Raw genomic sequence first — 24,636 nt, 5'->3', positions numbered from 1 at the left:
AATTACCTCTGACTACTTACTGCTTGGTCACTTTTACTTTACTAATTAATCTACTGTAATCTTTCAAAAAGTCTAATTATGTTAATCTGATGGAATTTCAGGAAATTCAACAAGAGACGGATATCCCCGAAAGAGAACTTGTTAGAGCTCTGCAGTCCCTTGCCTGTGGTAAACCAACACAGCGGGTTCTTACGAAAGAGCCCAAGTCCAAGGAAATAGAAAATGGCCACATATTCACAGTTAATGATCAGTTCACATCCAAACTACACAGAGTCAAGATTCAAACAGGTATCTGGAATTATATGGTTCGTCTTTAAAAAAAATGATCTTTTTCCTCAAAAGAAATTATTATCTGTTGGAGTTCTGTCTTTAAAAAAAGTAATGCTTGGGGTGCCTGGGTGACTCAGTCGGTTAAGTGTCTGCCTTCAGCTCAGGTCCTCATCCCAGGGCCCTGGGATCTAGTCCAGTATAGGGCTCCCTGCAGAGCAGGGAGTCTGCTTCTTCCTCTCCCTCTGCCTGCTGCTCCCTCTGCTTGTACTAACTAACTGTCTATGTCTAATAAATAAAATCTTAAAAAATTTTTAAAAGTAATGCTTTTCTGGTGCTGCATAACACATAGGCGTAAGGAGTAAAGTAGTTTTTATTCTTACGTTTTCCTGTCAAAATACAGTTGAATCCAAGTACAGTAAGCATTTTTAAAAAGTAATGGGTAGTGTGAAAAGTGTACTTCTTTCTGTACGGTTTTCAATAACGAAATAGAATTTTGTTAACATATTGGTAGTTACAAAATAACTTTTTAACTGGCTGAGTTAACCAATAACGGACATCTGTTTTTAAAACTGATTTATATATTTCTCAAAGTGGGGTTATCTAGTGTGATTTTTAGATGCAGCCATTTGTTTTAGTAGAGAATCTTTTTACGTTTCAAAACCTTGAAACCCATATTATCTCTTTACTTTAAAAACATAGAAATGATCCTATTGTGAATGATTTTTAGTATGTTTTTACTTTTAATTAATAATTAACATCCTGTTTTTATACATTTACTATAATGTATGAAGTGTGTTTTTGGTGTATTTAAGGGGGGAAAAGGCAACTTAACCTTTGCGAATGTTTAAAATTCTAACATATAGTTTGCTCCCTCGTTTCAAATTTAGTGTTAGATAATCTTCCCAGGGCTGACTTCATCCATCACAGCTCTGCATGTAGTCTGTGTATTGAAACAGTATTTTAAAATAAGTTTTTAAAATGATTGCAGTTCTTTTGATTTAAAAAAAACTGTGTTCACGTTTTACACTAATAAAAAGATGAAGTCTTTTTAAAAATTATTTTATTATGTCAAATATGTAATTGATTGCCAGATTATGTTCATTCAAAATGTTACCTACACCCTTCTGCTGACCTTTTTGACCCTGATTTGTATTTGTATGCCCTCTGAAGCAGAGTGGTGTCTCTTAAAGCATTGTCTACTTTGTCCCATAGTTGCAGACCATATCATTGTATCTTCATCACCAAAATGGCCCCATGTTTGGACACAGATGTAAATTGAAAATAAAATAGAACTACACTAAAGAGACTCATGGAATAAAATACCTTGTTTTCCCCAGTGTGAGACATAAGACTTTATAGTTTGGGGCAGATACAGGTTCTGGATTTCAGGACTTGTTTGTATCCTAGATTTAGAGGAAGATGTGCGGGGATGTACGTACGTCTGAATTACCAAACTTCACCCTGCTTTAGCCTAACTAAATGTAACTCTGTAATACCAGATTCCATCATGTCCAGTAGTAGTAGTTTCAGATACTGTTATTGTTAACAAAAAATAGTCTTCTCTTCATGGATTTTTAATTGTGGGTGGTGATAGTTTTTGTGTAGTATTTTAGATCTGATTAAAATAGAATTTTTTAGGGGCACCTGGGTGGCCTGTTCAGTGAAGTGTCCAGCTCTCAATTTCAGCTCAGGTCATGGTCTCGGAGTTGTAAGATCAAGGCCTGAGGCTCTGTGCTAGGCGTGGAGCCTGCTTGGGATTCTCTCGCCCTCCTCTGCCCTCCTCCTACTTTCACTCTTGTTTGCTTGCTCTCTCAAATTAAAAAAAAAAAAAAGGTTGATGTTAAGTGTGTGTGTATAGTACTTTAAATCTAATTAAAATGGGAATACAGTTGTATATGATAAGGAATTCAACTAGATGATGTCTTTAAAGTTCTTTTCAGCTATAAAATTCTGTGAAGAAATAATGTTTTCATTTTGAAATATTACTTAGATGATTATCATCACTTAAAAATACTTAAAAATATTTAGTATAAGTTAAAATTTTCTTCCTGGTGATAAGTATTGTGACCACATAGGTTTTCTTAAGTTGTCAAAATACAGCCCTGCCTTTTGGCTCATAATCAAAGATGCAGAAACTCTTCTGTCCTTACCTAATTCTGCCTTTTACTATAGCCATTAATAGAAGTTCAGAGAAGTTATAAGTATTAATCAAATAACACAACCTTTGAAAAGATTCACTGTAATTTCCAGTGGTTTCCATAGTTCATAGTCCTCACCACCACCAGTCACGTTTCCCTTGCCCTTTCCGTGATACAGTCAGATACATATGTACCCCATTACACAAGCAAATGCCTCTATTACCTTCTTAAGGGAAGGTATGGTGTGAGGCTCTGGGAGTGAGCTCCTGCCCTCACATTTTACAAAACATTTAAATTCAGTATGTATTACCACAGTCTTCCCATTTTTTGGGAATATACCTCTTTAGGCGGCCAAAACCAACAGGACAAAATAGATTGTTTTAAAAAATTATTTCTTCCTCCAACATTTTATTTTAAATATTTTCAAATCCATAGAATAAGTGAGAAACACCAGAATGGATGAAGGTATATGGCCATTACCAGTATTTATGAGTCATTAAACTTTTTGCCCCATTTGCTCTGGTGCCTTTGACTCTACCTTCACGCTTTCCTCAAATATATACATATATGTATATATTTGCTACAGCATGTTATTCAGCAAACATCATACTTCTCCCCGCCCCAAATACTTCAGCATACATTTACTTCTTTAGGCTAATATATTTTCTAGAATAATTGTAATACTGTATCATACCCAAGAAAATTAATAATTCCATACATATTTATGTGCATAAATACTTGTGTACCACCCATATTTATTTGTCCACAGTTGTCTCAAAAATGCCTTTCAGGGCCACCTGGGTGGCTCAGTTGGTTAACCATCTAACTCTTGATTTCAGCACTAGTCATGATCTCAGAATCATGGGATCAATCCCTGAGTTGGGCTCTGCGCTTAGCAGGGAGTCTGCTTGAGATTCTCTTTTTTCCATCTGTCCCCACCCACACACACTCACACACTCTCACTCTCTATTTAAAATAAATAAATCGTTAAAAAAAAAAAAATTGTCTTTCATATCACTTTTTAAATCCGGGATTCAATCATGGTGTCCACATTACATTGATTTTTATGTCCTTTTAATTTCTATTTACTTTAAACCAGTACCTCTTTTTTTAATGACATTAACTTTTTTGAGGAAAAGCATTATTTATTCTTTTTTAGTAGGTCATCTTAATCTAATTTTACTCTTTTTTGGTAAGATATTGATTAACTTGGGAAAAGATACTGAAAATAGAATTCTTAACCAAGGGATTCTAATGAGAAACACCTGAATAGATAATGCACACCAGAATGATGTTCTGCTAAATTGTAGTGTCTGCTGTCTTGTGGGTGTGCCTGTGCCTAAGTCAGCAATTTCTTATGTGCTTCTTTGTAATTTCCAGTTTCTGCCTCTAGAAATTTCATACCTATCTTTTTTATTGATGACCAAATGAAAAATCAGTTGCCATTTTTCTTTCTCTTACTTCAGTTGAGCAGAGTTGTAAAAGAAAGGGACTTCAATATTTAATCCCTGAGCAGTTGCCTGGAAGACAGTAGGGAATAACAGAGTAAGACTTTTCTTCTCCAGAAGGTTGGAATAGAGTATGCAATAGAGATAATGAGATTGTGATGGAAAAAAATTAATAAGATACATGGTAAGAAATTTTTAGGTAGTCTGTGACAAGTACAGATAAATTACTTATTCCTTTAACTGACATCATAGTGGCACTTTCTAACTATTGAGCTAACTGCATCTTGCCAACACATAACTCTTTTCCTTCTCTTAAAGTATCTTGGGGTGATGTTAGTAAAATACGAGTTGGCTCTGCAATGAAAATTATTTCCTGGTAATTTTTCTACGAAATACATCTGGCTGCCATTTTTCTTCCAGAAGAGGATAAACCTTATTTTATAAAAATAAAATTGGTTTTATTATCTCTGTAAAATTAAATTCCTAATATTTAAAAAGATTAAGTTGGAATTGTAAGATTTTTCTATGTCCATGATTATTGTTTAAATATTTGTTAAACATTGAATTAGGCACCTTTTGAATGTTTACTTGAATTAATGTATACTCATGTTGAAATTGGTTTTTCTTTGTAGATAATTTTCTAAATTATATTGTTTGTTTATAAACTGCATTTTTTAATTAATGGTAATTACATGGTATCTTTCTCTTTTAGTTGCTGCCAAACAAGGTGAATCTGACCCAGAAAGGAAAGAAACGAGGCAGAAAGTGGACGATGACAGAAAACATGAGATCGAAGCTGCTATTGTGCGGATAATGAAATCCAGAAAGAAGATGCAGCACAATGTATTAGTAGCAGAGGTGAGGGTGCTTCAAGACTAGATTAAAGTAGGAAAAGCAAAATAATATTAACAGTTCACATTTAGGAAATCACTATATTCAAGTTGTTTAAAATATAATTTTAAAATTAGGAAACCAGAGTCAGATAACATTTATCATTAAAAGTATGGCAGTTACTTGATAATTAAACACATCAGTACATCCAAATATGTGCACGCTTTAAGAACTAATATATTCGTGGGGTGCCTGGGTGGCTCAGTGGTTTAAGCCTCTGCCTTCAGCTCAGGTCATGATCTCAGGGTCCTGGGATCGAGCCCCGCATTGGGCTCTCTGCTCAGTGGGGAGCCTGTTTCTCCCTCTCTCTCTGCTTGCCTCTCTGCCTACTTGTGACCTCTCTCTCTGTCAAATAAATAAATAAAATATTAAAAAAAAAACTAATATATTCGTAATAAAGAATAATAGAATATTGTCACACGAAGAATAAAAAATTTTCCCTATTAATATTTTTGTATTAAACAAGCTACCATTATTTTTAAAAATCAGTGTTGCCATTGGAGTGGGTAAGAAATGATTAGGGCTGAATAAAGTATTGGTAGAGGATAGAGAGCTAAGTGAAGATGAATGGAAGTAGAACCGACAGGACTTAACTGGTCATGGGAAACGAAGGGAGTCAAGGACTCCTAGTTTTCTGGTTTAGAGGCTAAATGGAGGGAGGGAGGGGCAGCGTGCTGCATGTTCTGCATTTGCCGTATTTTGTACAAGTTGACTTTTACATCACATTGGCAGAGAAAGAGAATTATATGAGTGATTGGTCAGTCATTTCAAAACTAATGCCATGTTGCTAATTAGGTAACTCATTAGTTGTTCCAGCCATCTTCATGGCTCTGGTAGAGTGGCATTGATGGCAGTGCCTCGAGAAGGAAGTAGAGCTGAAAGCACCAAGAAGGGGCCTTGTCCTTTGAGATGCTAGCTCATGGGAAGGAACAGAGAACAATACTAGGGAACTGAATGTTAAGTTGGGGTGTCCTGGATTTTGTTTTTCTGATGGGAAGATATTCATGTTTATGTCCTAGGAATAAAGAAGGAATACATGAAAGAAAATGGGGGTTGAGGGACGGTGAAAGGTGAGAGGACTGTGTAGGGAACACAGGTGGGTGGTAGACATATTGACAAGGATAGTACTGACTATGCCTCTCTCGAGAACCCAGGGCAGGGTGCGGGGGGTGTGCTAAACAAGGGTGGATACAAGTGTGAATAAATGTGTGTGTGTAGGGTGTGGGAATGTGAGGAATTGCAGGCTGAAACAGGATGTGAGGCGATGGTGCTCAGGAACTTGCTAAACTTGAACACATGAAGTTTGTGTTCAAGTGTGTACCAGAGATCGGTATAATAGCCAGTTGTAGTGTCAAAGCAGCCACCGATAACAAAGGAGTGTGGCTGTGTTCCAGTAAGGATTTACAAAATAGGCCGCAGGGCTGTTTGGCCTGTGGGCTGCATCTTGTTGCCTCCTGGTCTGCCCCAAAGGTATAAAAATGATGACTTTACCCAGCAAGGAACCCAAGTAGTAGATTTTGATTGATGTAAATGTGAAGCAGATTTTTGTTGAAGAGTACCAAAGGAATCTGGGAGTTGAGGATATTGTTCAGAGTGTAGCTGAAAGTGATCTTGCCTGCAGTCTGGACCCCGTCAAGGAGGTCGGTCAGAAGAAATTGTTGGTAGCTTAGAAGAAAGGGTCAGAGGATGAGAGATCTCACATGGGTTGAGAACAAGTTTGTTGATACTGGAGGGATAATACCAAAAGGAAGATAGATTTTTAACTAGAGGCAGAAGTACTGAAGTTCACTTTTCAAAGAATTGCCCATCCATTGTGTCTCTGGGAAATGAACTCTCCAATAGGAGTAAAAGGAAAGCTGGCTTTTGGATGGATGGGTGTTCTGCGAGAGAGGCACGATGGGTCAGTGGGGAAAACATGATCTTTGCGGGCAGAAGGGTTTGGTTCTCATCTGTGACTCCTGGCTCTGTTTACTATAATGCATGCATGTCAGTCTTATTGTCTGGCTGTTTTCATCATTTGTAAAAGACAACCCACTTTGCAGGTTTAAGAGCACTAAAATATACAGAGTGACTGATACACAATGCACAGTCAGACTTTGGCTGCTGCTGTAGATACCATTTTATTTTTACCAATGTCACAGTACCTAGAATCCTGACAATAGCTGGAGAAAAGAATGACAACAGTAGCACTTACCAGGACCAGGAAGCACCATTAATTCATTTAGCGTATGCAATGACTTTACTTTCTCAGGGGCCCAGTGGTCATAAATGGGAGAGCTAGGATTTGAATCTAGATACTCTGGGGTCCAGAGTCTGTGCTCTTAAATACATCATGGTTCCTAAATTCTGTGAGTTGGGAGAGTAACGGAGAGGTTAGTACATTTAGACCATCGGAATGGTTAAACCATAATGTGCTATGTGTTCATATAGTCCAACTAATTCAGCTACTAACCTACTTCAGCATTCATATTCTCATGTGAAGGAGGCATGTTCTAACCCATATATTACATTTTCAAATAAAACCTTCTTAAATTTTTGAGTTTGGTAATCCGATTAGTAGAATTTGATCTGAATCTTAAAATGACACATCACTTCTTTTCAAAGATAAGAATTTTTGTGTGTTTATATGGAAATGTTACACATTTTATATTATATATACAATACAGTGTTATACATATACAATTTTTCTGGTAGGAATTAGTTTTTTTTACTTTCTCTTTTAGGTAACTCAGCAATTGAAGGCTCGATTCTTACCAAGTCCAGTTGTTATTAAGAAACGTATTGAAGGACTTATTGAGAGAGAATATTTGGCACGAACACCTGAGGATCGCAAAGTATACACATATGTAGCATAAAATGCGTTCAGAAATTTGATTTATTCTTGGACTGTACTCTTCCGCATGGACTGAGAAGTTCTTTTAAATCATTAAATATTAAGACGACCATCTCTTCTATTAAATTACAGTACATGTTCTAGACCATTCAGATCAAGCCTTTACTCCCTTTGAGAGTTTTCAACATCAGTTGATTGAGCTTCAGGCTTTACAACGTTTATCCCTGTAGAGATCATCTTTACAGTTCCTCGGGAAAATGTGAATGTGCCGCGTTTTGTTTTCAATACTGTATGAAAACAGGAAAAATAAAACAAAAATTTAGAAAATACAGCTCATTAAAATAAAATTGTTGGATTTCATTTCCCCAGGTCTTCAGTGTTGATGTAAATGTGTTTTTGTAGTGTTGCTTAGCACTTTGCACATTGTATAAGTTGGGTAACAAAAATGGTAAAAGAAACGACACAGTTCCCAGTTATCTTGCTCTGCTTAAGACACTTCTTTAGCTAGTCTTGTTTAATTTAAAGGTTTGATAAATATACACAGACCCAAGCATACATTTGATGAGCATGCTTTATTCTACCATATGCACTTACTAATCTTCTAGCCTTATGACCAGGAACCTTTATTTTGGGCTCTATACACTCCCTGATTTGGTTTTCCCCTATTGTATTTTGAGATTCCCAAATTAAGTCCTCTAATGATTGGGTTTTGTTTTACGTTATCTCTAGAGAGAGAAAATATTTTAGTATGTATAAATTGTATAATAATTTTTTGCTGTTGTACTCACTGCTAATAGTGGATTGTATAGGGCAGTGTTTTTATTTCATTTATTATAGACAAAAATAAATGATTTAGTATGCACACACCCACTAATTCAAGTATGTCAGAGCACAAAGTTGGCAGCTGGTTGTATTTAATTCAGACCCTTGAAAAGCACATACAGCTGATACTTTGTTTATAAATATCTTAGGTTGCCCCTCTCTTAAATATATATTTTGGTGAAGCTGGGGTGCACTGTTACTTTTCTGTTTAAAATGCATTCTAAAGATGCAATAAATATGATTACCTTGATATTTTTTAACGAGATCTTCAGTTCTTGCAGCTGTGTTTTGGGAAGTGATTAAGCAATATTTTTCAAACCTGATGATTCTTGGGTATTTAGCTATTGTCCTCCAAAGAGTCATCGTTTCATGTTTCAAAGATGTACTTTGTGCTGAAGATTCATGTCCGTTATCCTGTGCTTCCAACTTTCACCAATGTTTTTTACATGATCGATCCACCAAGGATTATAGTTTGCTTTAACTTCAGAGTATTTTTATCTTCAATTTTATTTAATTTTGTTTCATTTTGTTTTCATAAGACAGTGTTTCAGCCATGTAATTGGGGCAAACCACTATAGGTTGATGTTGGGTAGAAAAGTGGAATGTTACTAATGAGTTGAAATAACCAACTCTTGGTGGACTATCAGTACTGTTGATACATATATTAGAATGTATGTCTCAGAAGATGGTTTCTGTTTAAATTTATGGTCAAGTTACAACTGAATTCTAAAATGGATTAAAAACTCCACATAAATATTTTCCCCCGTGCGTCTCTTGGGTTATAATTTTCCTTTTAAACTTGGCAAATATTCTCTTACTGCATTTAATTTTGTCTCCATTTGTACTGTAGAATTATAAGCCTTATGCTCTTAATCTCTACATTTTCCACTTTTACATGATGCAGTTAAGATGCAGGTGAAAACTATCATGAACATTATTCTCAGGATACTTTTACCATACTTGAGCACTAGTAGGGCAGGTGTAGATTGGTGAGCCGAAGGGTTTCACTCTTCTGATTTTCATAATTGGATTTCTGTAATGGGAGGATGTTTGTCTATAGGAAGATACTGGTAGTTTGGGTAGCTCAGTTGTTTGATTGCTCTCAGTCCCCAATTAAATAATTATGACACCTTGGGAAATAGAACAATTCAGATTGTTGAGTTAATAAATATGAAGGGTGTAAAAACTTCATATGAAATTTCAGTAAATGCAAATTTAAGTGCTACTTTAAACCACTAAAAATCGATAGAGTTAAATTTATATTTTGTCTCAAGTATGGTTGTACAAATCAGATCTAGATCTAGAATTTTGAGATGCTAGTTTGGGAGTACAGGTTCATGTTTATGCTTCTAAGTGCTGATAAATACATTGAAACACGTTTCTGAACTCCAGTTGGGTTGAATGGCAGAGAATGATAACTGCAGTGAAAAACAAAAATGGGTCACCTAACACAGTTACATGTTTTGACTCTTAATTATTATTTTAGCTCATAAAGCTCATAATGGTACGTGTTGACATTGCTTTCTTTTCAGCAAGTGGTCATTCACGCTGTTTTTCTCAGTTTTTTAATGTCTTAATTTTGAAGAATAATACATCCTAATCATTTAATCCTGTTGATGTGAATAAATTTTGATGACTTACTTGAAGAATGTTGAGGGTGGATACATAGTTTTCTAACTGCAAAAATGATGTAATCTTTGTTCATTTGTTAAGTTGTAATTCTCTGCTATCATTTTCAAATCCAGGACAGTGTTTATTTTGAATTGTTATATAGTTATATTATTTAAAGATTAAAAATTCATTGCAATTAGGGAACACAGCCTCACAAAATAAAATGTGGTTGTGAATACAAGGATTCTTTATGTCAGTGAATTTTAAAAGGGGATGGGTGAAGGGACACATGTCTCTCCAAAGGATGTATTAGAATCACCTGTTGTAGCATTGTATACCTAGACATGTACGGCTCCCAAACCCCTAGAATGCTGATAGACCTTCTCCATAAGAATCCTTGTCCTAGTAAAGCACTGTTGATATTCCATTCCCCCAGTATGTATGTTAGGTATCAAGAAAGGCTTAGGAGACAATCAGTGAGTGATTTTTTTTTTTAAAGATTTTATTTATTTATTTGACAGAGATCACAAGTAGGCAGAGAGACAGGAGGAAACAGGCTCCCCGCTGAGCAGAAAGCCCCATGCGGGGCTGGATCCCAGGACCCTGAGATCATGACCCGGGCCGAAGGCAGAGGCTCAACCCACTGAGCCACCCAGGCACCCCTCAGTGAATGATCTTAAGATTATGCCTGCATCCCCAAAAAACTAGTACATTGGCATCATCTGGAGTTTATAAATATTATTTAGTTCCTCAATTTGGAAAATAATTTCAAAATGTTAAGTCCAGATGATGCTACTTTTGTTACATTTTTAGATACTTATTTTGAATAGCTGACTAGTATACAGGTTTTATTTTTGCCTATCTATTGTAACTTGAGACTCAATCTTTATAGTCCAATTTTATATAAGCTATCTGACTTTTACTGCTATTAGTTTGTCTCCACTTAGGGAGGAAAACTTAGATAACGAAAATTGAAGATCATATATTTTACTGTATGGTGCATAGAGTCAGGTATTTTGTATTCCATGGATATGAACATTAAAACATTTCAGGTTAGCAAAATTATTATGAATTATTTCTATTCCCCAAAGCAGGGATAAATAGAAGTGTTAAGCAGTTAATAACAACATTTACGTCCTTATTACCATGTGCCAGACACTGTTCTGAGTGTTTCATGTGCATTAATTAGTCATCACATGAGCTTTGTAAGATGGGAATTGTCTATTATGTCAATGTTGCCTAAGGGTACTGCTAGGAAATGGCACAGCCAAGCCAGTTGGGCTCCGGTTTGATACTCTGTTCTAACTCCTGAGATGGTGTCACTTGATGTGACTTTCTGTTTATAAATTCATTATTTTACTCCATACCTCATTCACAGAAAGGAAGGTTAGAGGATATGGCAAAATTATTCTTACTTAACAAACTAAACTTAGTACACCACGCATCTTGGTATGGAACTTGAGATACTTCATCTTACTGGTCATTAGTTTTGGGTAGGAAGGGAAATGGAAGGCAATCCCTGCTATTCCGGAAGCTTAGTGCAAGTTTTACATACTCTACTGGGTTGCATGGTTAAATGCTTAAATGGAACTTAAATTCAAATCTTGAATTCTAAAAGACATTTTCTCCTTTGCATGCCTTGTACCAAATCCATTATCTAGCTAGAAGTTTGAGGAGACGTAATAGTGACAGTGAATTTAACAGGGAACAGTGCAGAGATGGATCATGAAGCTAGCCCTCAGGAGAACCTGAATAGCTGGAAAGTCTTGAAAAGTCCTTGATGAATTTTAGAGATAGCAAATTTGCAATGGTGTCACTTAAGTGTTTGATCCTCATATTAGGGCCTAAATTGACCCTCCAATGAATGAATCAAGCAGACATGGCCTTGTAATTTTATGGGAGGAGCTCAAAACAATCTTGCATATTTTTTAGTAACAAATTGTTAAATTTGAATAGTTGGATAATAGTACAGTTCAGATAACACAAAACTATACTAAATTCTTGCAGTGTGGGAAAATTAAAATTTGAAGTCTCAAAATTCTTTTCTGCAGTTGTACTTCTTCAGTGCCTCAGCACAATGTCTGGCATGTGGTGGGTGTAGGTGCTCTGGAAGTATCAGATGAATGTACTTCATGATTACCAAGTGTCTTAGCAGGAAGTTTTAAAGGATTCAGCTTCAGAAGTTAAGATGTGTACTGCATTATTGGAGGTATGACAAATAATATGGTGTAAGCATTATGTTTTTTACTTTCATGAATGGAAAGTTGCAACTACGTAAAAAGTGGAAAATGTAGACCAACCACTCAGTTGTTCAGATGATATTTAATGCTAACTTTAAAGCCCTCTTGACTCTCACAACATCCTATGAAAAAACTCAGACTTAATGATACAAAAACTTATTCAAGAGCCTATGAATAGTTACTAGGGTGTAGGGATTTGGGCCTAAATCTGTCTGATTCCAAACCCTATGCTTGTAATGAGTGTTAACGTGTCCTCAGTGACTGATTTTGGTCAAGTGTGGACAGAATTTTATAAATTGAATTTGAGGGTAGATTTTTTGTTTGTATTTTGGTGGAAGTTTCTGTTGATTTATTAGAAAGTTTTACTTGGAGAATTTGATATTGTAAAACTTATAGATGGTGCACAAGAGAAAAATTGGTAATATTAGCTGTGTGTATTGGTATATATGGTATATTCAAATTATTGTGTTTATAAAATTTTATATAACTGATGTCCAATATCAATATCTGTAGAATTCATCCTACATTTTATTTCCCATATTGATGCTGTCCTCTATTAAAAAGTAACAACTAGTACAGTTTTTAAATGGAATGGGTTTGTAGGCCAAAAGAGACAGAAAATTTAGCAGAAGGGCATGGAATCCAGTGAGGAAAGACAGAATCTGCATTTTTGTTCCAGTATAGCTGAAGCAATAGGCACCCAGAGTATGTAACTAAAATAGTGTTGTCGAAAACCTATTCTCTTACACATCTAAATGAAGGAAAAGGGAGTGGAATGGCCTTCAAAGTTAAGAAAACCTAGGCACACTATGTTCACACATGCTCTCATGTTCGTCTGCAAACCTATTTTGCAGTACTACATATTCTTAACGCTTTTTTTAAACAAAAATTGGTATTATCCAAATTTGTAATAAGGCATCCATTTTCACCGAACTGATGGGCTAATTAAAAAATAATGTAATCCATTCTCAAAGAACTGGAGGGTTGTAGTCATTAAGGTTATACAAGCATACTACAGAATTAAAAAAAACAAAAAACAAAAAACTATTCCCAAAGCAGATCAAGTGGCACTGGTATTTTAAAACCCAATTGCACACCAAGGTTTTCTAGGGAAGCTTTAAAACAAAACTAATACCTCTTGTAGATTTTGACTTAGTAGGTCTGAGGTGCTTCTTTTGTTAGCTAAATTTGGGAACCATTGCTTTTGATGATAGTCATTAAAGCATATAAATTCCTGATTTGACTAAGAGAACATTCATTTGATATGCAAGTTGTGAGATTTTCTTTAGCCCCTTACATGTATTTACTACACCTCAGCTGGTTAATATGTTGATCAAGAATTTTGATTCCAGTGTAGGTAAGTTAGTATTAATCAGATAACAGTATTAATCACAACCCACCAGTTGTCATTAGTGGATCCTCTTAAATGGGGTGGGCGGGGGGAGGATGAGTCAGTATTCATGCCCTCATAGTCAAAGAGTAACCTGTGGTCTTAGTTATAATCAGGCATTCCCAAGGAGAGCAATTGAATCCAGAAACCCAGGTACTCAAAGTTCATTTACCTTAATGCCACTAGTCTAAGAACCACCGGTTGTGAAGCAGTTTAATGAGATCTGGGTAACAAGAATTGGCATGTTTTTGCTGCCAACTTTGTGAGATCATAAAGTATAAGCCATAGTCTCCACTATTATCGTGTGATCCAAATTGTGTGAAGTGTTTCCAGTGAAATTTAGGCTTTTGTTTGACGGTCATCCACTTAATCTGACATGAGGGGACTCCCTTAAGAACATGATACTCCCAATTCCCTAATAGCCAAATCTGACTTTTGGATTATTTCTCAGTATTGAGCTTTATAGAATCATCCATATTCTCTTACTGTACCAGTAATTTAGCAAAATACATGTTTTTAATTGTTTTTTCTCATTCTTGAAAAAGTTGAAACTCCTAAAAATCATTCCATCAGTTTGGTGTGTAGAGTAAGTAAGAGCTAAGTGTGTAAGGAGATCCACAAGCTCATCCCCAGGCAAACGTCATTCTCAAGGTTGGTAAAAGAGGGAGGGCCCCCTTCTAGCTTGTACTATGGTCCCTGAAGGTGCACTTTGGAGATTACTCGCTATTGCTGTTGTGCTTAGGACCCTGGCCACAATTACTGCTGTTTCAACCCAAGTGCTAGATACACAGCCGATCAATGTTCACTTGTCTTTATAACTTTTACTTCTCCATTGGCCTCAACTATGAATTCAGTAGTAGATCTGGATGACAAACAGCATTACTGCTCCCACGGGAGATTTTTCCTCTGTAGCTTCTCTTAGAAGATTTGGAGCTTGAATTTACCAAAGGACTAGCTGGTGACATGCTCTCACTGTAACAGCTCTTAACCTGCCTATTACTTAGTTCTCAAATGCTAACTTTATTCCAACCCACTAATAACAACAGCATAGCCCCTTCTATATAGTTAGTAGATCTGCATATTAACCCAAGCTGTTGCATTAGCCTTATTAAATACATCGTGCTCTAATCAATTGAATTTATGGTCTAGAAACTCGGATTTATAAACTAAACTTGTTCATACTATTCTTCCCTCTCATTTGAGCTAGTTTAACTTCTTGAAATGTAATGTTTATCTAAATTACTTCCTGCAGCCCTTCCTTAAAAGGTCCATTTATCCTACTTCTTTTTTTGTAATGAATATGACCAAAAAGTGAATTTACTAAAGCAGTTACAATCCAATCACGTTGTTGAAATCCAGTTTTGTGCAAATGGTCTGCACATGTATGTGTGCATATGGATATGGGTGTACGTGTGCACATGGGTGTGCACAGTTGTGAATGCATGGTAAGTGACATCAGATCTTTGGAATAGTATGTAGCTGATATGTAGATTGATCATTTCTGTTCTAAATTACTAGGTATATAGTTTATCAAGTGGGAAACCACTTAAAATCAGTTAAACTTGTTCTATTTATTTCACTACCTTTGCTAAGAAAGTCTATTATTAAATATTAACAAAATTCTATGTTAGGCAAAAAATGTACAGGTACATGCAAGCTTACATAGATGGAACTCTTTAGGAAATTTGTTGACTAAGAAATAAAGTTGTATTTATAAGTTAATTCCCCATGGTTAAGTGTGTCATTGTCAGATATAACAATGTAAATAACTCCCCTTTTTGGTAAAAAAAAAAACACCAACAAAAACAAAAACAAAAACGAAAAAACACTAGAAACAGGTAAAACATAAAGATGTCTACATATATACGGAAATGTGATATTTAGTGTAACCAGAGATTTACATAATTTATATTCTTTTTATAATTTTAGATGTCAGCTTTCTGCAACTGATACATGTCTACAGCTTTTTGAAAAGAGGTGGGTGCATACATAACCTGATCTGTCTCTAACAGCTCTCGGTCCGTGGGCATCAACTGCAGTAGTTCAAGTTCTGTGCCTTTGGGTTGTCTGGCTTCCCTCCCAGTCTGGTTGTGAGTTGCCTCCTTTTTTAGGGTACCCACCTCTGACAGCCCCCTTGCTTCCCACCTCTGACAGCCTCCTTGCTTCCCCTGTACTAGAGAAGAAGCAAAAGAACCACAGAGCACAGTTGCTATCTAGGAATGAATGAGGCTAAAATGAAGCGGGGAGGAGGAAAGGGCCTGGCTTTGTGAGAGTTTGCCTAGATGTTGGAAGGGAATTGGGGTTTGGGTTCTGACGTGTAGGAGAAATCCAACCTCCAGAATAATGGCATGTAATGGTGTAGTGTGAAATTGCCTTCTACCCTGAGTTCTGATTCTTCGAATTTCCATCATTCCAGGTTTACTAAGAAAACTTCTTTAGAAAGGAGTGAAGACATTAAAAAGGGACCATGGAGGATAGGGTGACAGGACTAAATCCCACAAAGGATTCTGATTCATTCTTTAATTCAAGACAGAGTGTGGTGCAAGCAATTTGTGAAATACACAGGTTCTTTTTAGAAGTTACAGGTATTAGTGGTGGGATGTCCCATTCATCCCCAGGTGGAATTGGGATGTTGTTACTAAATGAAGATTCCCCATGTGCTACATAGTGTATTGTGCATAACCTACTCCATTTAAAGAATGTAAATGTCATGAAATATGTTTACACTATATTGAATGACACTTTTTCATAGAATTCATTTGTGTAACCATTTATTATGTATTTTTAAATATTTAGCCATATTTAATACGTATTTTCATATGTAATTATCTATACATCTTCTATGTACCAGCTAGAGTTTTAGGCACTGGAGACTCAACAGTGAACAAAACAGACAAAAGGCTTTGCCTTAAAGGGGAGTACACTGGGGAGAATTGTCAATTATGCTAAATTATATAGTGTGCAAAATGTGTGGGCTGTGAGAAAAAGTAAAGCAGCTCAAGGAAATGAGGGGTGCCATGGTGGAGGGGAGGTCACATTATAATTCTAAATAGGATGATGAGGGCAAGCCGCCTTCAGAAGGTTGTATCTGAGCTAGATACGCCCTGAAGGAAGTGACGGAGCAAGCAAGCCATGCCACTGTCAGGGTTCCAGACAGAGAAATAAGACAGTTCAAAGACCTGCCTAGAATGTTCAAGCAACAGGGAGGAGGCTGACGTCACTGGTGCAGAGTGGAGGAGGGAGAGAGAAGTAGGAAATTTGGGGGGATACAAGGGGGCAGGAACCTGGAGGGCTTTGCAGGCCTTTAAAGACTGGCTGTTACTGGAAGGAATTGGAGAACTGTTGCAGGGGCATCAGCATGGCCATGTCACAAATCTCACTCAGGCTTTAGAAAAAGATGGCTCTAGTCACTGTTTTATAGCTATTGCAACAGTCTCAAGGTGAAGACAATGAGAGCTTGGACCCAGGTGATGGGCATGGCTGTGCAGACAAGTGATTAGATCCTGCGTGTATTTCACACATAGAACCTGAGGAATAAGATGTGGGCTCTGAGAGAAAGAGATGTCACCAGAGCACTGGGTCTGAGGAACTGATGAGATAGTATTGCCATTCCCTAGTTGGGGTAAACATGAGTGGGGTAGTTTTCCTTTCCTGTTCCTCCCCTCATTTCCTTTTTTTTTTTTTGGTTTTTGGCTGTGTTTGGGGGCAGGGGGAGATAGTCATTTTTAGGGCAGTTTTAGGTTCATAGCAACACTGGTCATTTCATTTTGAGGAAGGGGTGAGCTGTGGTCAGTTCAGAGCCTTTTAAGTTTCAGTTTCTGGTAGACAACCAAGTGTGACATCAAGTAGAAGCTGGATCTGCACATCGGGGTTTAGGGCAGGGGTGTGGGCTGGAAATACAAATTCCAGAGTTGTCAATATGTAGATGGTATTTACAGCCGTCAAACTGGAGGAACTCACCAAGGATGTGCTCGGTTATCGGCACACCCTTCCATCTGTGCTAGTGGATCTGAGTCCTTTAATGGTTTTCCTTTGCCAGGTGACACAGTGTTAAGTTTTGTCAGTAGAAGGTACTAATGTGGCATCACAAGAGGAATGGTTTCGTGTCTGTTCACCCACCAGGTTTTGTTTTTTTCATCTAGTGCCCCACTTGCATGTTTTTCCCACCCCTTGGTATCCCAGGGTCTAGCTCTCCCCAGCATTTGGCCGCCCAGCACTTGCCCCAGTGCTTTCTTAAGCCCTTGACCCAGTCATGGCAATTTGGCTGCAACCCCCAAGCAGTGTGGGCCTATAGCACAGCACAGACCACTGCTCCCTTGACTTCTCCCCTCAGCCCACCTCCCCACCCCCAACCCCGCATTCATGTTGGGAGGCAAGACTACCCTCCCATACAGCTGTCCAGCCATCCGGGCTGTGTCTGGCACAGAGGGGTACAAGATCCCAACAGAGCCAGGCCTTTCGAACTCCCGGTTCCAGCAGTGCCTTGCAGTGATGCCTCAATCCCCTCTGCGCACCCAATCTCCTTTGTTCTACTGATCCCCTGTTATGCCATCATTGGCCTCAGCTCATACCCACCTGGGGACTTGTTTCCCATGGCCTTCCCGACACAGACACCCAATGCCCAATGCACACGTGCCTGTCAGCCTCGGCTCACCTGCCTCCTAGAGGCTTGTTCTGCTTGCATGTGACAGTGGGCCAACAAATATCTCCTTCCAATGGGCTGCAGTTTCTTCAGTGAGGGCTGAACCCCCTTCTGAGCCTGTCCTTCAAGCACTCTCTCTTGGCCTACACTGCCCCTTACAGTTATCTTGAAATCTTCACAATTAGTTTTCCAAAATGGTTTACTCATTCCTTATTTGAAACTTCCTTCATTTAAATTACTGTGTGGTATCCATCACCTGAGTGGGCCCAAACTGACAAGAGAGTTGAAAGTAAAGAGAAAAAGAGGTTGAGGGATTTGAGGTCTGGGGCACCCCACTGTAAAGAGGTTTGGAAGAGGGACTGAGGTGAGACAGAGTAAGCCAAATGGCCAAGAAAGGAGGAAAATAAAAAAGAACATGGCTTATCACTAGAGCCAAGCAAAGAACACGTTTACAAAGAAGGCAGTTATCAGCTATATCAGAAACTGCTAGTTAGTCACGTATAATGAGAACTGAGCGTGAAACTCAGGATGTAGCAACATGAAGATCACTAGCAGCCTTCACAAAATTGGAAACATTAGAAGGACTCTAAAGAGTCTATCTACCAACCCATCACCCAAGGCAAGACTGCCTTTGAGATGCCCTTGACAGATCTTCCACCTAAATCTAAACATCCAAATTTGCTTACAATATCACTATTTAGTTAATTTGTTCTATTATGAACTTTGGGGCTTTATATAATGAAATTTATATAAAAATTATCTTTTCAAATGATCAGAGACATCAGCTATTGTATAGAGAGCATAGAATATTGAGATGTCCTCAATATTGTATATATCAACTAATATTTATTGAGCGTCAATTGTGTTGCAGGTGTTAGTCTAAGAACTGGGATATGGTAGTGAAATAGGGAAGCAAAAACTTGTCATTATGAAGCTTCCATTTTGGTGGGAGACCAAGTAATAAATTAGTGAACAAATACATAAATAGGGTGTTTTCGGAATGATATGCACAATGAAGGAAATTGAGTGCCAGGAACAGTAGGGAGTTACTTTGCGATGGTATAAGTATTTAGAAAAACCCTCCCCAAAGCAGTTTGAGCATTTGAGCTAAGACCTGTGGACAGCAGAACAAAAATCTGCACAGAAAGCATTCTGGATAGAGTGTGTGACATATAGGAGTTTTGTGGATTCAAGGGGCAAAAAGAGAAAAAGACTGCAAGCACAGTGTGGAATCTGGGAAAGAAGTAGAAGAGAAGATAAAAAGATATGCAAGGGGAGTTCTAGTTTCTGTCATGATGGAGCAACAAGGGTGAGAGTTACACTCCAGCTCTAAGCAATTAGAGAACTAGACAAACTGTACACGAAACAGTGGTTTTCAACAGATGAGTGGATAAAGAAGATGTAGCATATATATACAAGGGAATACTATGCAGCCATCAAAAAAATGAAATCTTGCCATTTGCAATGACATGGATGGAACTAGAGAGTATTATGCTTAGCAAAATAAGTCAATCAGAGAAAGACAACTATCATATGATCTCCCTGATATGAGGAAGTGGAGATGCAATGTGGTGGTTTGGGGGTAGGAAAAGAATAAATGAAAGAAGATGGGATTGGGAGGGAGGCAAACCATAAGAGACTCTTAACCTCACAAAACAAACTGAGGGTTGCTGGAGGGAGGGGGGTCAGGAGAGGGTGGTGGGGTTATGGACATTGGGAAGGGTATGTGCTATGGTGAGTGCTGTGAAATGTGTAAACCTGGCGATTCACAGACCTGTACCCCTGGGGATAAAAATACATTATATGTTTATAAAATTTTTTTAAATTAATTTTAAAAAATAAATTAATTAAAAAAAAAAAACAGTGGCTTTCAGATTTTGGACAACTTGCCTGTGGTCCTTGAGAGAAGGGGAAAAAGAAGGCAATCCCTATGAATGCACTAGGTTATTATGGGGAGACTGTTCCCAGGCTTAAGTGCAGGGAGGGAGGAACCTGGACCCCGGAAGTCTTTCTAAGTTGAAAAATCTGAGATAGAGTTTAGGGTGGTCAAAGTATGGATGGAATTTGTGGATCATAGTCCAGAGAAGAGAGGACTGTGCCTGGAAACAGTATAGGACACCTGCAGAGGTGACTTCTCCAGTCTTTGGCTAAGGGTTGAGTTCAGCATTCAGGAGAGGAAATTACCCAAAGCCAAGGAAAGATCCACAAGAAAGGATAAGGCAGATTCTCAGAGCTCATGGGATTGGGTATCATTTATGGCCCTATTAGCCAGTCTTACAAAAATCTTACAAAACATAAGGCATTGAATAGACTCCTCAGAAGGGTGTCAACTTAATAGTAAAGCAAAATTAGCCATAGACTAAAGGCTGCTCTAGACCTACAACAACAAGGATCAAAAGCAAACCTCAGAAGAATCCAACTGAGTCCAAGTACTTGAACTGTGAACCAGTATGTAAAAGAATACAACAAAACCTGCAATCAATACATAAAATTCACAACATCTAGCATCCAACAACAACAACAAATTATTAGAAGGGTGTCTGCCTGGCTCAGTCGGTGGAAAGTGTGGCTCTTGATCTCAGGGTAAATTCAAGCCCCACATTGGGTGTAGAGATTGCTTAAAAATAAAATCTTTAAAAAAATACTAGACGTGCAAGTAAGTGAAATATGACCCATTATCAGGAGAAAAAGAAACAGACCCATAAAATGGTGATGATGTAACTAGCACCTCTTATAAATACAGTCCACATATTCAGAAAGGAGAGAAAAACAAAATCATAAAGAAGAGAGAAATAGAAGATTTTACACAGGAGGAGGGACTCAAGATGGCGGAGAAGTAACAGGCTGAGACTACGTCAGGTAGCAGGAGATCAGCTAGATAGCTTATCTAAACATTGCAAACACCTACAAATCCAACGGGACATCGAAGAGAAGAAGAACAGCAATTCTAAAAACAGAAAATCAACCACTTTCTGAAAGGTATGACTAGCAGAGAAGTGAATCCAAAGCAACGGGAAGATAGACTGCGGGGGGAGGAGCCGGCTCGTGGCAAGCAGCAGAGCAATGGAGCACAAACACAGAAGGATTGGGGGTGTCGGAGTGTCACAGAGCTCACAGGTATTAGAGCGGGGAAGCCGGCTACAGAGACAGAGCCGAGGAGTGAGCTCTCAGCTCGGGGTTACCTTGAACCGGTCGCAGGCTGGGTGAGCTCAGAGCACGGCTGGAAGCCGGGTGTATGGGAGTGGTTGGGCACTGTTCTCTGGGGGCGCACTGAGGAGTGGGGACCTGGGCTCTCTGCTCCTCTGGGCTGGAGACTGGGAGGCCGCCATTTCATTCCCATCCTCCAGAACTCTACGGAAAGCGTTCAGGGAACAAGAGCTCCCGAAAGCAAACCTGAGCAGATTACTTAGCCCGGCCCCTGGTAAGGGTGGTGCAATTCTGTCTCAGGCAAAGACACTTGAGAGTCACTACAACAGGGCCCTCCCCAAGAAGATCAAGAAGAAATCCAGCCAGGACCAAGTTCACCTACCAAGGAGAGCAGGTTCAATACCAAGGACAGCAACAGAATTCCAGAGGAAGAGAAAGCAAAGCACGGAACTCATGGCTTTCTCCCCACGATTCTTTAGTCTTGCAGTAAATTTATTGTTTTTTTCAATTTTTTTTTTCTTCTGCTGCTAAATTTTTTTAACTTTTACCCTTTTCTATTATAAGGTTTTTAACTAGTTTATATGATATATATTTTTTTTCTTTTTTATATTTTTTATTTCTTTCCTATTTTTTAATTTATTCTTTTTTTTTTCTGAACCTCTTTTTATCCCCTTTCTTCCCCACACAATTTGGAGTCTCTTCTGATTTGGTGAAAGCGCATTTTCCTGGGGTCTTTGCCACCCTTTTAGTATTTTACTGGCTCCTTCATATACTCTTATCTGGACAAAATGACAAGGCAGAAAAATTCACCACAAAAAAAAGAACAAGAGGCAGTACCAAAGGCTAGGGACCTAATCAATACAGACATTGGCAATATGTCAGATCTAGAGTTCAGAATGATGATTCTCAAGGTTCTAGCCAGGCTCAAAAAAGGCATGGAAGATATTAGAGAAACCCTCTCTGGAGATATAAAAGGCCTTTCTGGAGAAATAAAAGAACTAAAATCTAACCAAGTTGAAATCAAAAAAGCTATTAATGAGGTGCAATCAAAAATGGAGGCTCTCTTGGGGTGCCTGGGTGGCTCAGTGGGTTAAAGCCTCTGCCTTTGGCTCAGGTCATGATCCCAGGGTCCTGGGATCGAGCCCCACATCAGGCTCTCTGCTCCGTGGGGAGCCTGCTTCCTCCTCTCTCTCTGCCTGCCTCTCTGCCTAGTTGTGATTTCTCTCTGTCAAATAAATAAAATATTTTAAAAAATGGAGGCTCTCACTGCTAGGATAAATGAGGCAGAAGAATGAATTAGTGATATAGAAGACCAAATGACAGAGAATAAAGAAGCTGAGCAAAAGAGGGACAAACAGCTACTGGACCACGAGGGGAGAATTCGAGAGATAAGTGACACCATAAGATGAAACAACATTAGAATAATTGGGATTCCAGAAGAAGAAGAAACAGAGAGGGAAGCAGAAGATATATTGGAGAGAATTATTGGAGAGAATTTCCCTAATATGGCAAAGGGAACAAGCATCAAAATCCAGGAGGTGCAGAGAACCCCCCTCAAAATCAATAAGAATAGGTCCACACCCCATCACGTAATAGTAAAATTGACAAGTCTTAGTGACAAAGAGAAAATTCTGAAAGCAGCCGGGGAAAAGAAGTCTGTAACATACAATGGTAAAAATATTAGATTGGCAGCAGACTTATCCACAGAGACCTGGCAGGCCAGAAAGAGCTGGCATGATATATTCAGAGCACTAAACGAGAAAAACATGCAGCCAAGAATACTATATCCAGCTAGGCTATCATTGAAAATAGAAGGAGAGATAAAAAGCTGTCAGGACAAACAAAAACTGAAAGAATTTGCAAACACCAAACCAGCTCTACAGGAAATATTGAAAGGGGTCCTCTAAGCAAAGAGAGAGCCTAAAAGTAGTAGATCAGAAAGGAACAGAGACAATATACAGTAACAGTCACCTTAAAGGCAATACAATGGCACTAAATTCATATCTCTCAATAGTTACCCTGAATGTTAATGGGCTAAATTTGCCAATCAAAAGACACAGGGTATCAGAATGGATAAAAAAACAAAACCCATCAATATGTTGCCTACAAGAAACTCATTTTAGACGCAAAGACACCTCCAGATTTAAAGTGAGGGGGTGGAAAACAATTTACCATGCTAATGGACATCAGAAGAAAGCTGGGGTGACAATCCTTATATCAGATCAATTAGACTTTAAGCCAAAGACTATAATAAGAGATGAGGAAGGACGCTATATCCTACTCAAAGGGTCTGTCCAACAAGAAGATCTAACAATTTTAAATATCTATGCCCCTAACGTGGGAGCAGCCAACTATATCAACCAATTAATAACAAAATCAAAGAAACACATCAATAATAATACAATAATAGTAGGGGACTTTAACACTCCCCTCACTGAAATGGAAAGATCATCCAAGCAAAAGATCAACAAGGAAATAAAGTCCTTAAATGATACACTGGACCAGATGGACATCACAGATATATTCAGAACATTTCATTGCAAAGCAACAGAATACACATTCTTCTCTAGTGCACATGGAACATTCTCCAGAATAGATCACATCCTGGGTCCTAAATCAGGTCTCAACCGGTATCAAAAGATTGGGATCATTCCCTGCATATTTTCAGACCACAATGCTCTGAAGCTAGAACTCAATCACAAGAGGAAATTTGGAAAGAACCCAAATACATGGAGACTAAACAGCATCCTTCTAAAGAATGAATGGGTCAACCAGGAAATTAAAGAAGAATTGAAAAAATTCATGGAAACAAATGATAATGAAAACACAACGGTTCAAAATCTTTGGGACACAGCAAAGGCAGTCCTGAGAGGAAAATATATAGTGGTACAAGCCTTTCTCAAGAAACAAGAAAGGTCTCAAGTACACAACCTAACCCTACACGTAAAGGAGCTGGAGAAAGAACAAGAAAGAAACCCTAAACCCAGCTGGAGAAGAGAAATCATAAAGATCAGAGCAGAAATCAATGAAATAGAAACCAAAACAAAAAACAAAAAAAAAAACAATAGAACAAATCAACAAAACTAGGAGCTGGTTCTTTGAAAGAATTAATAAAATTGATAAACCCCTGGCCAGACTCATCAAAAAGAAAAGAGAAAGGACCCAAATAAATAAAATCATGCATGAAAGAAGAGAGATCACAAC

General features: G+C 38.1%; 1 protein-coding gene across 2 annotated transcripts in view; it reads left to right on the top strand.

Moving 5' to 3' along the window:
- The window catches only part of CUL3 (cullin 3), a 92,542-nt gene extending 84,594 nt beyond the window's left edge, over window positions 1-7,948 (top strand). For both annotated transcript variants that reach the window (XM_046019138.1, XM_046019140.1), the window contains 3 exons: window positions 102-288; window positions 4,569-4,714; window positions 7,471-7,948. In XM_046019138.1, coding sequence (XP_045875094.1) covers window positions 102-288; window positions 4,569-4,714; window positions 7,471-7,602 — 465 coding nt within the window. In that variant the 3' untranslated portion in view covers window positions 7,603-7,948. The remainder of the gene's footprint in view (window positions 1-101; window positions 289-4,568; window positions 4,715-7,470) is intronic.
- The last annotated feature ends 16,688 nt before the right edge of the window (window positions 7,949-24,636 follow it).

The sequence above is a fragment of the Meles meles genome, chromosome 9 (assembly GCF_922984935.1).
Source record: "Meles meles chromosome 9, mMelMel3.1 paternal haplotype, whole genome shotgun sequence".
Taxonomy (NCBI): domain Eukaryota; kingdom Metazoa; phylum Chordata; class Mammalia; order Carnivora; family Mustelidae; genus Meles; species Meles meles.
The sequence above is the reverse complement of the archived record's forward strand: the minus strand, read 5'-3'. Positions and strand labels throughout refer to the sequence as shown.